A 12,267-nucleotide genomic window follows, 5' to 3' on the forward strand; every position below is an offset into this window, starting at 1 on the left:
ACTTGCTCTCCCCGTCTTGAGTCAGCCCTTTCAGTCTCTCCTTTCTTGACAATTTTGCCGGCTTCCCTCCCTCTCTATCCTCCCATCCCCCCTCCAGACAAGAGCTGCCAACACAATCTCAAGTGTCCACCTGATATAATTAGCTCACTCTTCATCAGCGTCTCTCTCCCACCCGCTGACCAGTCCCTTTCATTTCTGATGAGTTGTCTTCGGGGATGGTTCCTGTCCTGTGTCAACAGAAGGTCTGGAGAGCATGGCCGCCGGGATTCCTCCAGTCTCAGTCAGACCATTAAGTTTGGTCTTTTTATGAGAATTTGGGGTCTGCATCCCACTGATCTCCTGCTCCCTCAGGTGTCCTCTGCTGTGCTCCCTGTCAGGGCAGTCATCGATTGTGGCCGGGCACCAATTAGTTCTTCTGGTCTCAGGATGATGTAGGTCTCTGGTTCATGTGGCCCTTTCTGTCTCTTGGGCTCTTAGTTGCCGTGTGGGCTTGGTGTTCTTCATTTTCCTTTGCTCCAGGTGGGTTGAGACCAATTGCTGCATCTTAGATGGCCATAACAACAATTTTAAGGATGGCGCAGGACTGGGCAGTGTTTCATTCTGTTGTGCATAGGGTCGCTATGAGTCGGAACTGACTCGACGGCACCTAACAACAACAACAACAAGAGGCCAAGGATGCTTTTCATCATCCTACAATGCAGAGAACAGCCCCGAACCATCAAGAACTACCTGGCCCGAAATGTCAATAGTGTTCAGGCAGAGAACCTCAGGATGAAATGATCAGGGGCTACGGGTAGGAGAGGAACTAAAGGCCCAGAGGCATAAGCTGACAAGAAGAGCACTCTTCCTAACACATGGATAGAGGCTGAGAATGGAAATGCAGTAGACTGACTTGCCCTCTTCTTTTTCAGAACAGCCCCAAAAGCCAGGTAAACCTCAGACATCCGTGTTTAAAGTCAGACTCTGTTATGGAAGTGACTGGGAAAAGCAGCTTTGAGTTCCTTCTAACGCTGACAGTGCTGCTCTTCCCTCTTTTCTCAGATGCTTTCCCTTCACAGCCTAGCATTCCTGACCAGAACAAACTCAGCACCACGAAATGGTCCCATCGTCCCCTAGTTAATGAGGATTCCCTTAAATACTATACTTCCTGCCAAGGGCAAAAGGAGCAAAAGGTTTAGATGTCTAATTGTTCTAGAAGAATGAAACAATGATCTAGAATCTGGCGAAGGATACCAGAGATGATCTAGCCCAGAATGTTTTTTGGGTGATGAAAATCTCAGAAAACCTAAGAAAAACTACGCATTTTTTCCCTGGAAAAATTCACATACACGTAGGCACATAAAATTTTTTTTTTTTAATTCATGGAATTAACCAATCTGATGAATCACAATCAAGGAGGAATCTCTCTCTTCCTTTGAATAAAAGGGTGTATGGAGTCTTCCGGACCCTTCTGAAAGCAGTGAAGGTCAACCCTAGACCAGCTCACCAGCAGTCTCCTGATGTCTCACAGTGCAGCTGGAGGAACCTCCTTCAAGGTCACTTGCTTTCACCCTTGGCTACTCAAACAGCTGCTGATGAAAATGGGTCTCCCCACACATACATCAAGACTGCAGAAATGGAGGCATCTACCTGCTCCCTTTCATAGCCTGGATTCAATCTCTACAATACAAGGTATGATACCCATGGTACAGCAAACATTTTCATATATGTTTTTTAATCCCCAATTTGCCTCTGCTTTTCTTTTACAGCCTGGAAACCCTGGGGGCATAGTGGTTAAGTGCTATGGCTCCTAACCAACAGGTCAGCAGATCGAATCTACCAGGCGCTCCTTAGAAACCCTGTGGGGCAGTTCTACTGTGTCCTATAGGGTTATTATGAGTTGGAATCAACTAGACAGCAATGGGTTTTTTCTTTTAGACATCCAGACTTCTTTTCTGACTCAGCAACAAAGGCTGCATCCTCCTCTTTACATAGGACACAGACCTACCAGCACCAGATCACACCTTAAAAAGCTTTTTTCTCTACTCCTTAAATGAGCTCACCGAAGCTGCAAGGTAGTGTGCAAAGCTGTCATGAGGATTCCACTGCACAGCTCCAATGTCCCACTTGCTCTGACGAGAGATCTTTCGGTGACCTTCAAAAGGGGCATCTAGATTAACGATGTACAAGAATCGGCGGCTAGGAGAACAACAACAAAAACATATAAAACATTAGCATTAAGATAGAAAAGCATATTTGGAATTATATGAGGTTTGCAAGCAGTGCTCAAAAAACAAACAAAAAAACACCCAGATGTGTATGACGTTTATCTACCCTGAGAGGCATGCAAGTGATGAGAGTCACAGTGATTGTTAGGCAAACAAGGGTCATATAACCTGTGAGAGTCTACTCCAGAGATGGCCTTCCCTACCATATTCATCCATGAAAAGTCTAACCTCTTCCTACCAATTCAGCTTCAACCATGCCCTAGCCTTTTCCAATCCCCAGTTAGGATTAATTCCTGCATTCACAGGACTTCCACTGCATGGTTTGCATTTAATTTCGGCATTTATCTCTGTAGCAGAACTACTAATGTTAAGGGTCTCATCCGGAATCAACACGTGTTTGGAGTATGGACCATGTCATGACTATCTTTGTAACCCCCATGTCACTAGGCACAGTGCTTTGCATAGTAAACATTCGATAAATATATGTTGAATTAAACACATCACTCATCACTTAGCCAAAGATTCTAGAGAAAATCTCAAATTTCCTTGCAATTCGACTACCTGGTAAAGGGAACTAAATTAAATCTACTAAAAGGGGAAACAATAACCCAAAATTAATAATAAAAATAACACACAAAGTGTCATGGTGTCAATCAATATTAAGGCTTCAAAAACAGTCATGTTCAATGTTCACCAACTTTCCTTTTAAGTAAAAACCCCTTGGTGTATGAATCAACATCTCTGCAGCCATCAGCCATTGATTTTTTGTTAGAGAGCATTCCAAGCTCCTGGATATCAATGTGGGTAAGTAGGCTCAATAATGAAAGATTAATAGCCCCTGCTCACAAGAGAAAGGAAATGGAAAGTTAAAATAGAATGTAAACCTCTAGGTGGTAATAGAAACCCCAAGGAGGGATGGTTAAGGGAGAAGGGGGAAAACACAAGTAAGTCACAAATTTACAGAACTTCTAAGACTTCTAAGGAAGTTAGCACAGAACAAAGATCTATTACCTCTGAACTCCTGTGAAGGAATCACCTGACCCTGTGGCAGGCAGGCTGGCATCTTCCCATTAGTAAGAAAAGCAGTAAAGGGTTAATAGCTATACATTTGGGGTATGGATCAATAGGGGATTTCAGAGAGATTAAAAAGGATATATAGAAAGCAGAAAGTGGGCACTTCAGGATAAACATGGCTGATCGAATATATGTTTATCTTCATTCCCCCCTGAAGTCCCACTAAAAGTTTAAAAAAAAAAAAAAAAAGGTAAAACCCTCAAAGAAAAAGATAATGAGAGAGGAAATGAAAAGCAGATGGACAGGTGGTAACTGATCTACAGTGAGAAAGCCAATGCCCAAGTGCCTGCAGATTGAACTGGGAAAGGAGCTCCCTCCATCACAGAACCCCAGGATGGCTGGGGAATTGGAGGCTTTAGTCTAAGGGCAAGAGCAAGGAACAGGGCTGGAAAACAAAAACCAGAAGAGAACAAAACAAAGAGACTCATTTGAAACAACTCTCAGGAGAGAGGTTTTTGTCTCCCCACGGAGCCAAGTGGAAGGTAGGACCTATTAATTGCTAGAGAAAAGAATCCAGAGAAGACTGGACCTGGAACAGAGGCCCAACAGAGGGTAACTGTAAGGGGCTATACTCAAAACAGGGGCATGAAGTGAAATGTGAGACTCTCAGGTCTTCCCTACTCAGCACTCACAAGGCTAGGCTTTTATTCTTCAGACAGATTGGAGGATTCTTCTCAGGAGAAAACTGATAAAAACATTTTCAGCCCAAGGGAAAAAAAAAAAAGCAAATTAGCAAACAAAACCCTAGAGATAATTATATTTGGGCATCCCCCAACAAAAGGGTCTGGTTCCCACCTGATCTCCCTACAGTGACACCCACCATCAGCCCATGTAAACAGAGGCTTCAATCACTCTTTAATATTAACAGAGAAGCAATGCTCATCAGCCATTAGAGGAAACCTGAAAAACTCACCAATACAATCAAAAGAACAAAAGGAACTTAGAGGAACAAGAATAATGCAGAGGAAAGGAAAAATTATAAATATTCTGAGAGAGGTAAGAGAAGACAATGTTAAGAATAGAGACCAAAAAAGAGCTCTTAGAAATTAATAGTTGATATTAAAAATCTGATAAAAGGAGTAGAAATTAAAGTTGAAGAAAACTCCCAGAATGCAAAACAAAGAGAAAACGATCAGAAGAGAATTCATGTAGGATATTCAACATTAATTAAAGGAGTTCCAGAAAGAAAGAATGAGAAGAGAAAATGGAGGGAAGGAAATTATCAAAGGCATAATGGAGGAAAATTTCACCAAACTAAAAAACAGAGATGTCCAAATTGAAAGGGCCTTCCATGGTACTAAAATATATTCTATCTTAATCTGAGTAGTAGTCACATGTGTATATGATCATATGGGTATACATATTTATAAAATGTATTTGAAGTGGTCATTCAAGGTTAGTGCACTATACGTACTTTTTACTATGCATAATTTTAAAATATAAAAAAATGAAATGGAAAACTTTGGGCTCGTGCTGACAATAAAAGCTTAGATACTCTTAGATATGACACCAAAAGCACACACAACAACAAAAATAAATTGGCCTTCATCAAAATTAGAAACTTTTGTGCATTCAAGGACTTCATGAGCAAAGTGAAGAAATAATGTACAAATTGGGAGAAAATATTTGGGAACCATACAACTGATAAGGGTTCAATATCTAGGCTATATAAAGAACTTTCACAACTCAACAACAAAAAGACAAACAACTCAATTTAAAAATAGGCGAAGGACTTGAATAGACATTTCACCAAAGAAAATACACAAATGGTTCAATTTTTCATTAGTCATTAGGGAAATGCAAATCAAAACCACAATGAGATATTGCTTCACCCCCACTAGGATGGACAGTATCAGAAAAATGGAAAATAATAAGTCCTTGGCAAGGATGTGGAGAAACTGGAACCTTCATCCATTACTGGTGAGATTATAAAATCAGTGCTGTCCCTGTAGCAAACAGTATGACAGCTGATCAAAAAAGTAAACAGAACTATCACATGACCGAGCAATTCTACTCCTAGTTACATAACCAAAAGAAATGAAAGCAGGTACCTAAACAGAGACTCGTACACCAATGTTCACTGCAGTATTGTTGACAATATCCAAAAGGTGAAGGTAAAAACAACTCAAGTGTCCATCAACAGATGCATAGATAAGCAAAATATGGCATATCCATACAATATTACTCAGCCATAAAGAGAAATGAAGTTTTGATAACATGTTAAGACATGGTCCTGGACAGAGCTGGAGGAAAATGTAGAACAAGATTCTAACCCGCAAAAAAAGGCAACTTACTGGCCTGACAGAGACTGGAGAAACCCCAAAGAGTATGGCCCCCAGACACTCTTTTAGCTCACTAATGAAGTCACTCCTGGGTTCATCCTTCAGCCAAAGATTAGACAGGCCCAAAAAAACAAAACGAGATTAAAGGGGCACACCAGCCAAAGGGCAAGGACTGGAAGGCAGGAGGGAAAGGAAAGCAGTAATAGGGAAAGTAAAGCTGGTAAAAGGAGAGTATTGATCAGTCGTGGGGTTGATAACCAGTGTCACAAAACAGTACGTGTACTGTTTAATGAGAAGCTAGTTTGTCCTGTAAACCTTCATCTAAAGTGCAATTAAAAAAAAAAAAAAAAGGACAGCATCTGGAGCATAACAGGTGCTCAATAAATCATAGCTGTCATTTAAAAAAAAAATACAAACTAAGCTTTTAGCAACCTATCCTATTAAAAAAAAAAAAGACCAGACTTACTGATCTGACAAAGATTGGATAAACACCTAGAGCACAGTCCCCTGATACCTTTCTAGCTCAGTAATGAAGTCACTCCAGAGGTTCACCCTTCAGCCAAAGACTAAAGCCGGAGGGGATGGGAGAACTGGTAATAGAGTGTTGATATGTTGTGGGATTGGCAACCAATGTTACAATATGTGTACTAGTTGTTTAATGAGGAGCCAGTTTGTTCTGTAAACCTTCGCCTAAAGTACAATAAAAATAAATTTAAAATAAAAATGCTACAACAGGGATGAACCTTGAAAACACTGTGCTAAGTGAAGTAAATTAGATACAAAAGGACAAATATTGTATGATTCCACTTACATGAACTATCTAGAATAGGCACATGCATAGAGACAAAAGTTTATTCCTGATTACTGAGGTGGAGTGGGGAGTGGTAAATGAAGAGGTATTGTTAAAGGGGTACTGAGTTTCTGTTAAGAGTGATAAAAAATTTGGAAATAGATAGTGGTGATGACTGCACATGGTGAACGTAATTAACTTCACTGAATTATACACATCAAAATGGTTACAATGACAAATGTTTTGTTATTTACACTTCACCACAGTAAAAATGAAAGAAAAAAAAAGGAGTTTGAGGCAGAAAAGAGACATACCAGTTTTTCTTTATGTTCCCAGTGTAAAACAAGAAAACGGTAACAATAACTGTCTTTGGGGAGGGGGTCAGGGCTAAGAAGGAAACTGACTTTTCCTTGCATACTCTTTTGATCTATTTGTTTACCACGTGCATGCATTTTTTTTAAGGTCAATTAAAACGAATTTAAAATAATAAGTTAATGGAAAAGAAAATACGAATTGATTTGTAAATGGGTTCACAAACAAATTGATAAAAAGTACAGCTCAACTTGGGAGGCAGGGGGAGTAATTGAAAGCAATTATCAAAGGGAACCCTGACCATTGAATTTTATCATACTGGTACAACATTAGGGTTATTATCAAATTCCAACTGTGGCTCTTAATGGCCAAGTTCATGAAAAAAATGTTGAGACAGAAAGCACTACAGAAATTATGTAATTCAATTCCTTCACGAGAAAACTGAAGTCCAGGAAGGTCAACTGAATAAATGTCCAAAAAAAAACCCCCAAAACCAAACTTGTTGCTGTTGAGTCAATTCCAACTCATAGCAACCCCATAGGACAGTGTAGAGCTGCCCTTCAGGGTTTCCAAGGAACGGCTGGTGGATTTGGACTGCCAACCTTTCGGTTAGCAGCCAAATGTTTAACCACTGTGGGGGCCCATAATTAGTGGCATTACCGAACTAGAACCAGGTCCCTTCCATTCTACTAAAACTACCTGTTAGACCATACCTGATGGCATCTTTCAGGACAGTCTGTACAACAAACAGAACATAAAAATTTCAAAATCAAACTACCATTCACTGAAATTTCAAAGGATTTTTACTGCTGTTAGGGCAGAGACAAAAGTAAACTACAAATAACCCCTGCAAGTACCCCTGAGGTCAGTACTAAACCCCATAATTGTAATTCTTAAATATAAGAGTATGTTCCATTTTCCCCCAAACCTCGTGATTTGCAATTTGTTCCCAGAAATCATAGCAGGGGAAGTCTAAAAACTCACTTACCCAGAAAGCACTGCATGCTGCCCAAGACAGTCCACAGACATCGCCGTCGCCTGTTACAAAGAACACAGATTCAGTGCTCTAAGCAAACCAAGCCCAAGTTAGGGGAGAAAGGAACTCGCTTTTGACTTTTCTGCTTCCTATCTCCCAGGTAGTCCCTGGCTAGCAATAACTATTAATTAGCCCCCTACTAATTAATGGATACTTTCAATTAGTGGATACTTTTACTCCCTTCTAGTTCCCATCTTAAATCTCACGTTCACTGTTGACAACAGAGCAGCGGTTACCTGTTACCACCCAGACCAGGACTATACACAACCAAGCTACTGCATTCTAAACTGAGGAGCCAGAGGTCCTGGAGACCTTGGGGAATCTGCCTAGCTCAGAGCAAACAGCAGCTACTACGCACAAGTAGCCTCTTCCACGCAAAACTTAGCCTGAGACCTCCTCCCTCGCATACACAGACATATACACACACACAACACACTCATCCATGCCTTTCCAAAGGGCATGGATTCCGTCTGCAAGCCATTTGGTAGTTGGTAATATTCAAATGCCAGCCCCATTTCATCCAAGATCATATTCTTATCATTGAGATGCCCAGTTCACATTCAATCTGAAATTTCTAGCACATTTTACTGGTTCCCATTTCCCAGGTCCCCCAAGTCCTAGGGAGCACCATCTTTACAGGATCCAATGTCCAATTCCCAAAAGACTACACTGAGTCAAATAAGTTGGCATTGAGGAGGAGGCATGAGGCTGATTTTAATCATGGCAGGGGACAGCCCTAAATTCAAATCCTGCTGTATCCTCATGGCATTACCACGAAGCAGTTTGTATGTTTATTTGGTTATTAAATGCTCTAAGTCCTTTCCAAGAGACTATCAAGAAAGAATCCATTTTGTACTTTCTGTCACAGTCAAAAAAGGAAACAGAAATTCTCTCCCGTACCCTCACTGGCCTTATTCACTGGTTTCTCACACTTGTACACCCTCGAAAAACGTGTCATGGGTAATATCGGGGACAAGAAGCCAGAGTACTCTCACTGGAGGCTGGAAAAGTGATTAATATGCATCCTTTATTCCACTAAAGTCATGTACAGAGAAGAGCCCAGCTGGAAAGGCAGGCGGCGAAACGAGATGTCATTTCCAGAACTCTTCTCCTATGCAAGATTAACGGTAGAAAAAGAGGGCAAAACGATAGATAGCTGTAGCCAGGGGTAGTAGTATAACCTTTCCAGAGGGTGTGTGGTAGGCAGAATCCTAAGACGGCCCCCAGGATGCCGGGCTCGTGGTGTATACACACCTCTCAGTTTATTCTATCAAATACTAATCTGGGTACAGCTGTGAAGGGATGTTATAGGTATAATTAAAGTCTCTCGAATCGGTTGACCTTAAGAGAGAGAGACCTAATTACATGAGCTCTTTAAATCTAGATGTAGAGGTCAGAGACAGAGGAAGTCAGAGAGATTCAAAGAGCAAAGGATTCCACACAAGGGAGATTCTCCGTTACTGGCTTTGAAGATGGAGGGGCCTCATAGCAAGGACCTGAGAACAGCCTCCAGGAGCTGAGACAAAAAAAAAGATCGGCTGCCACTGAGTCAATTCCAATTCACAGTAACCCCGTGCACAGAGCACAACTGTGCTCCACAGGGCTGTCAGCGGCTATGATCTTTCAGAAGGAGATCACCAGGTCTTTCTTCTGAGGCACCTCTGGGTAGATTCGAATCACCAGCCTTTTGCCAAAGTAGCTGAGAGTGACCCCTAAGTGACAACCAGCAAGAAAATAGGGACCTCCAGTTGGTATGACAAAGTTTAGTCAGAAAATGTTCTGCACCCCACTTTTATAAGTGGCATCTGGGGTCTTAAAAGCTTGCGAGCGGCCATGTAAGATGCGTCAACTACTCCCAACCCATCTGGAGCAAAGGAGAATGAAGAATACCAAAGATACAAGGAAAATGTTAGCCCAAGAGACAAAAGAGACACATAAACCAGAGACACCATCAGCCTGAGACGAGAAGAACTAGATGGTGCCTGGCCACCTACCACCAATGACTGCCCTGACAGGGAACAAAACAGAGAGTCCCTGACGGAGCAGGAGAAAAGTGTGGTGCAGAACTCAAATTCACACAAAAAGACCAGACGTAATGTTCTGAGACTAGAGGAACCCCAGAAGACATGACCCCTGGACTCTCTGTTAACCCAGAACTAAAACCATTCCTGAAGTCAACTCTTCAGACAAAGGTTAGAAGGGACTAAAAAACATAAAGTAATACACATGAAGAGTGTGCTTCTTAGTTCAAGTAGATACACAAGACTAAATGGGCAGCTCCTGGGAGGTGGGATGAGAAGGCAGAAAGGGACAGGAGCTGGTTGAACAGACACAGGAAACTGGGGTGAAAGGGGGAGTATGCTGTCACATTACAGGGATTGCAACTAGGGTCACATAACAATACGTGTACAAATTTTTGTATGAGAAATTAACTTGAGATGTAAACTTTCACCTAAAGCACAATAAATAAATAAAAAAAGAAAACATGGACCTCAGTCCTACAATTCCTAGGAACTGAATCCTACCAACGACCTCAATGAGCTTGTAAGTGGATTCTTCCTTAGCTGAGTCTCTAGATAAGGACACAGCCAGTTGATGCCTTGATTCCTTGTGTGGAATCCCTGCGAGATGCTGAACAGTGAACCCAGGCATGTAATGCCCAGACTTCTGACTTACACAGCTGTGAACTAACAAATGGGTGTTGTTTTAAGCTGCTAAATTTGTGGTACACAATGATAAGAGAATAATGGGGGATCAGCATAGTCCAAAAAAGGCATGCCCTTTGACTCAGTAATTCCACCTCTGGAATCAACCCAAAATATAGCATAAGTTTTATAAAAAGAACTGTATATTTCATGTTATCTTCAGGTAAATTATATTTATCAGTACAATTCTGGAGGCATTACAAAATGTCATGGAAAAATACAGGAGCCATAACTGCAAACACAATATCATAATTCACTGTATCAGGAGAAGTTATTTTAAAAAGGGGGGGGAAACACCTAACTTATCTTTCCCCTCCCCTTCCCAAGAAAACAAAAAGAAGCCAAAATTGTGTTTGTAGGGACACATTATGGAAGGTTATGCTAAAACCACACCAAATCAACCCCACTGCCGTTGAGACAATTCTGACTCACAGCAATCCTATAGAACTGCCCTATAGGGTTTCCAAGGCTATAATCTTTACAGAAGCAGACTGCTACATCTTTCTCCCACAGAGCAGCTGGTGGGTTCAAATCATCAATCTTTTGGCTAGCAACCTAGCCTTTAACCACTGTACCACCAGGGCTGTCCCAAAGGGGGAATGGACAGGGGGAAGCGCTGTGAGCAGAGGAAGTGAAAACTTGGCCAGAGTAAAAGCTTGGAGCTTTGTGGAGGAGAGGAGTCCACAACCCAGGGCCTCAGCACACCAGATGGAGGAATGGCTGAGGGACACGAACACGCAGGAAATCATGTGCCCTTTACCAAACGATGATACCACAGCTCTGATGGTGATGTTTGATTCATATTTGCCTACTAGCCCATTGCTATTAAAGTCAACACAGCCAGGTGCCTTAACCACTGTGCCACCAGGGCTCCTCTATATTTCCCTGGAGAAAATGTAACTAATAATTTGGAAAAAGCTGGCTAACTGATAGCTAATAAGAGATATCAATTCCATAAAATTCTGTAAGCCTCCATACAAAGTATGGTACATCCCTATAACGGAATATTATTTAGCCATGAAAAAAGAATGAAATACTGATACATTCTACAACGAGGATGGAATTGAAGACATTATGCTAAGCGAAAGAAGTCAGTCACAAAAACCATACATTGATTCCATTTATATGAAATGTCTAGAGTCGGAATCCACTAGACGGCAATGGTTTTTTTTATAGAGACAGATTGGTAGTTGCCTAAGGCTGAAGGAACTGGAGGGTTTGAGGGGGTGATGGCTAATGGGTACAGAGTTTCCACTGGAGGTGATGAAAAGGTCCTAAAAATGATTGTGGTGATAGCTGTACAGCTCTGTGAACACACTAAAAAACCACTGACTTGTACACTTTAAATAGGTGAACTGTAACATAGGTAAATTATACCTCAATAGAGCTATTATTTTAAAAAAACTTATACAACATTTTCATGAAAAAAAAAAAAGTATAATACTCTATACTAGTCAAGTGACACTGAACCCAGAGATGGATTACAATCCATTCGGATTAACAGTTACATTTTGGTACAAATGCAAGGATGGCGACATACTTTGGACCTGTTATCAGGAGAGGCTAGTCCCTGGAGAAGGACATCATGCTTGGTAAAACAGAGGGTCAGCGAGAAAGTGGAGGACCTTTAACAAAATGGGACTGACGCAGTGGCTGCAACAATGGGCTCAAACATAGCAACGGTTGTGGGGATGGTGCAGGACTAGGCACTGTTTCATTCTGTTGTGCATTGGGTTGCTATGGGTCAGAATTGACTCGAAGGCACCTAACAACAAGGCAATCTGAACTAAGTATGAGTTTCAGTTAATAATAATGCATCAATATTGGCTCCTTAATTGGGAAAAATGTACCACACTAATAC

General features: G+C 41.3%; 1 protein-coding gene across 2 annotated transcripts in view; it reads right to left on the reverse strand.

Moving 5' to 3' along the window:
• Positions 1–12,267, reverse strand: part of WDR59 (WD repeat domain 59) — a 109,752-nt gene that overhangs the window by 88,563 nt on the left and 8,922 nt on the right. For both annotated transcript variants that reach the window (XM_049864941.1, XM_049864942.1), the window contains exons 2-3: positions 7,654–7,703; positions 2,043–2,178 (exon numbers count right to left, since the gene is read on the reverse strand). In XM_049864941.1, coding sequence (XP_049720898.1) covers positions 2,043–2,178; positions 7,654–7,703 — 186 coding nt within the window. The remainder of the gene's footprint in view (positions 1–2,042; positions 2,179–7,653; positions 7,704–12,267) is intronic.

The sequence above is a fragment of the Elephas maximus genome, chromosome 21 (assembly GCF_024166365.1).
Source record: "Elephas maximus indicus isolate mEleMax1 chromosome 21, mEleMax1 primary haplotype, whole genome shotgun sequence".
Lineage (NCBI taxonomy): Eukaryota > Metazoa > Chordata > Mammalia > Proboscidea > Elephantidae > Elephas > Elephas maximus.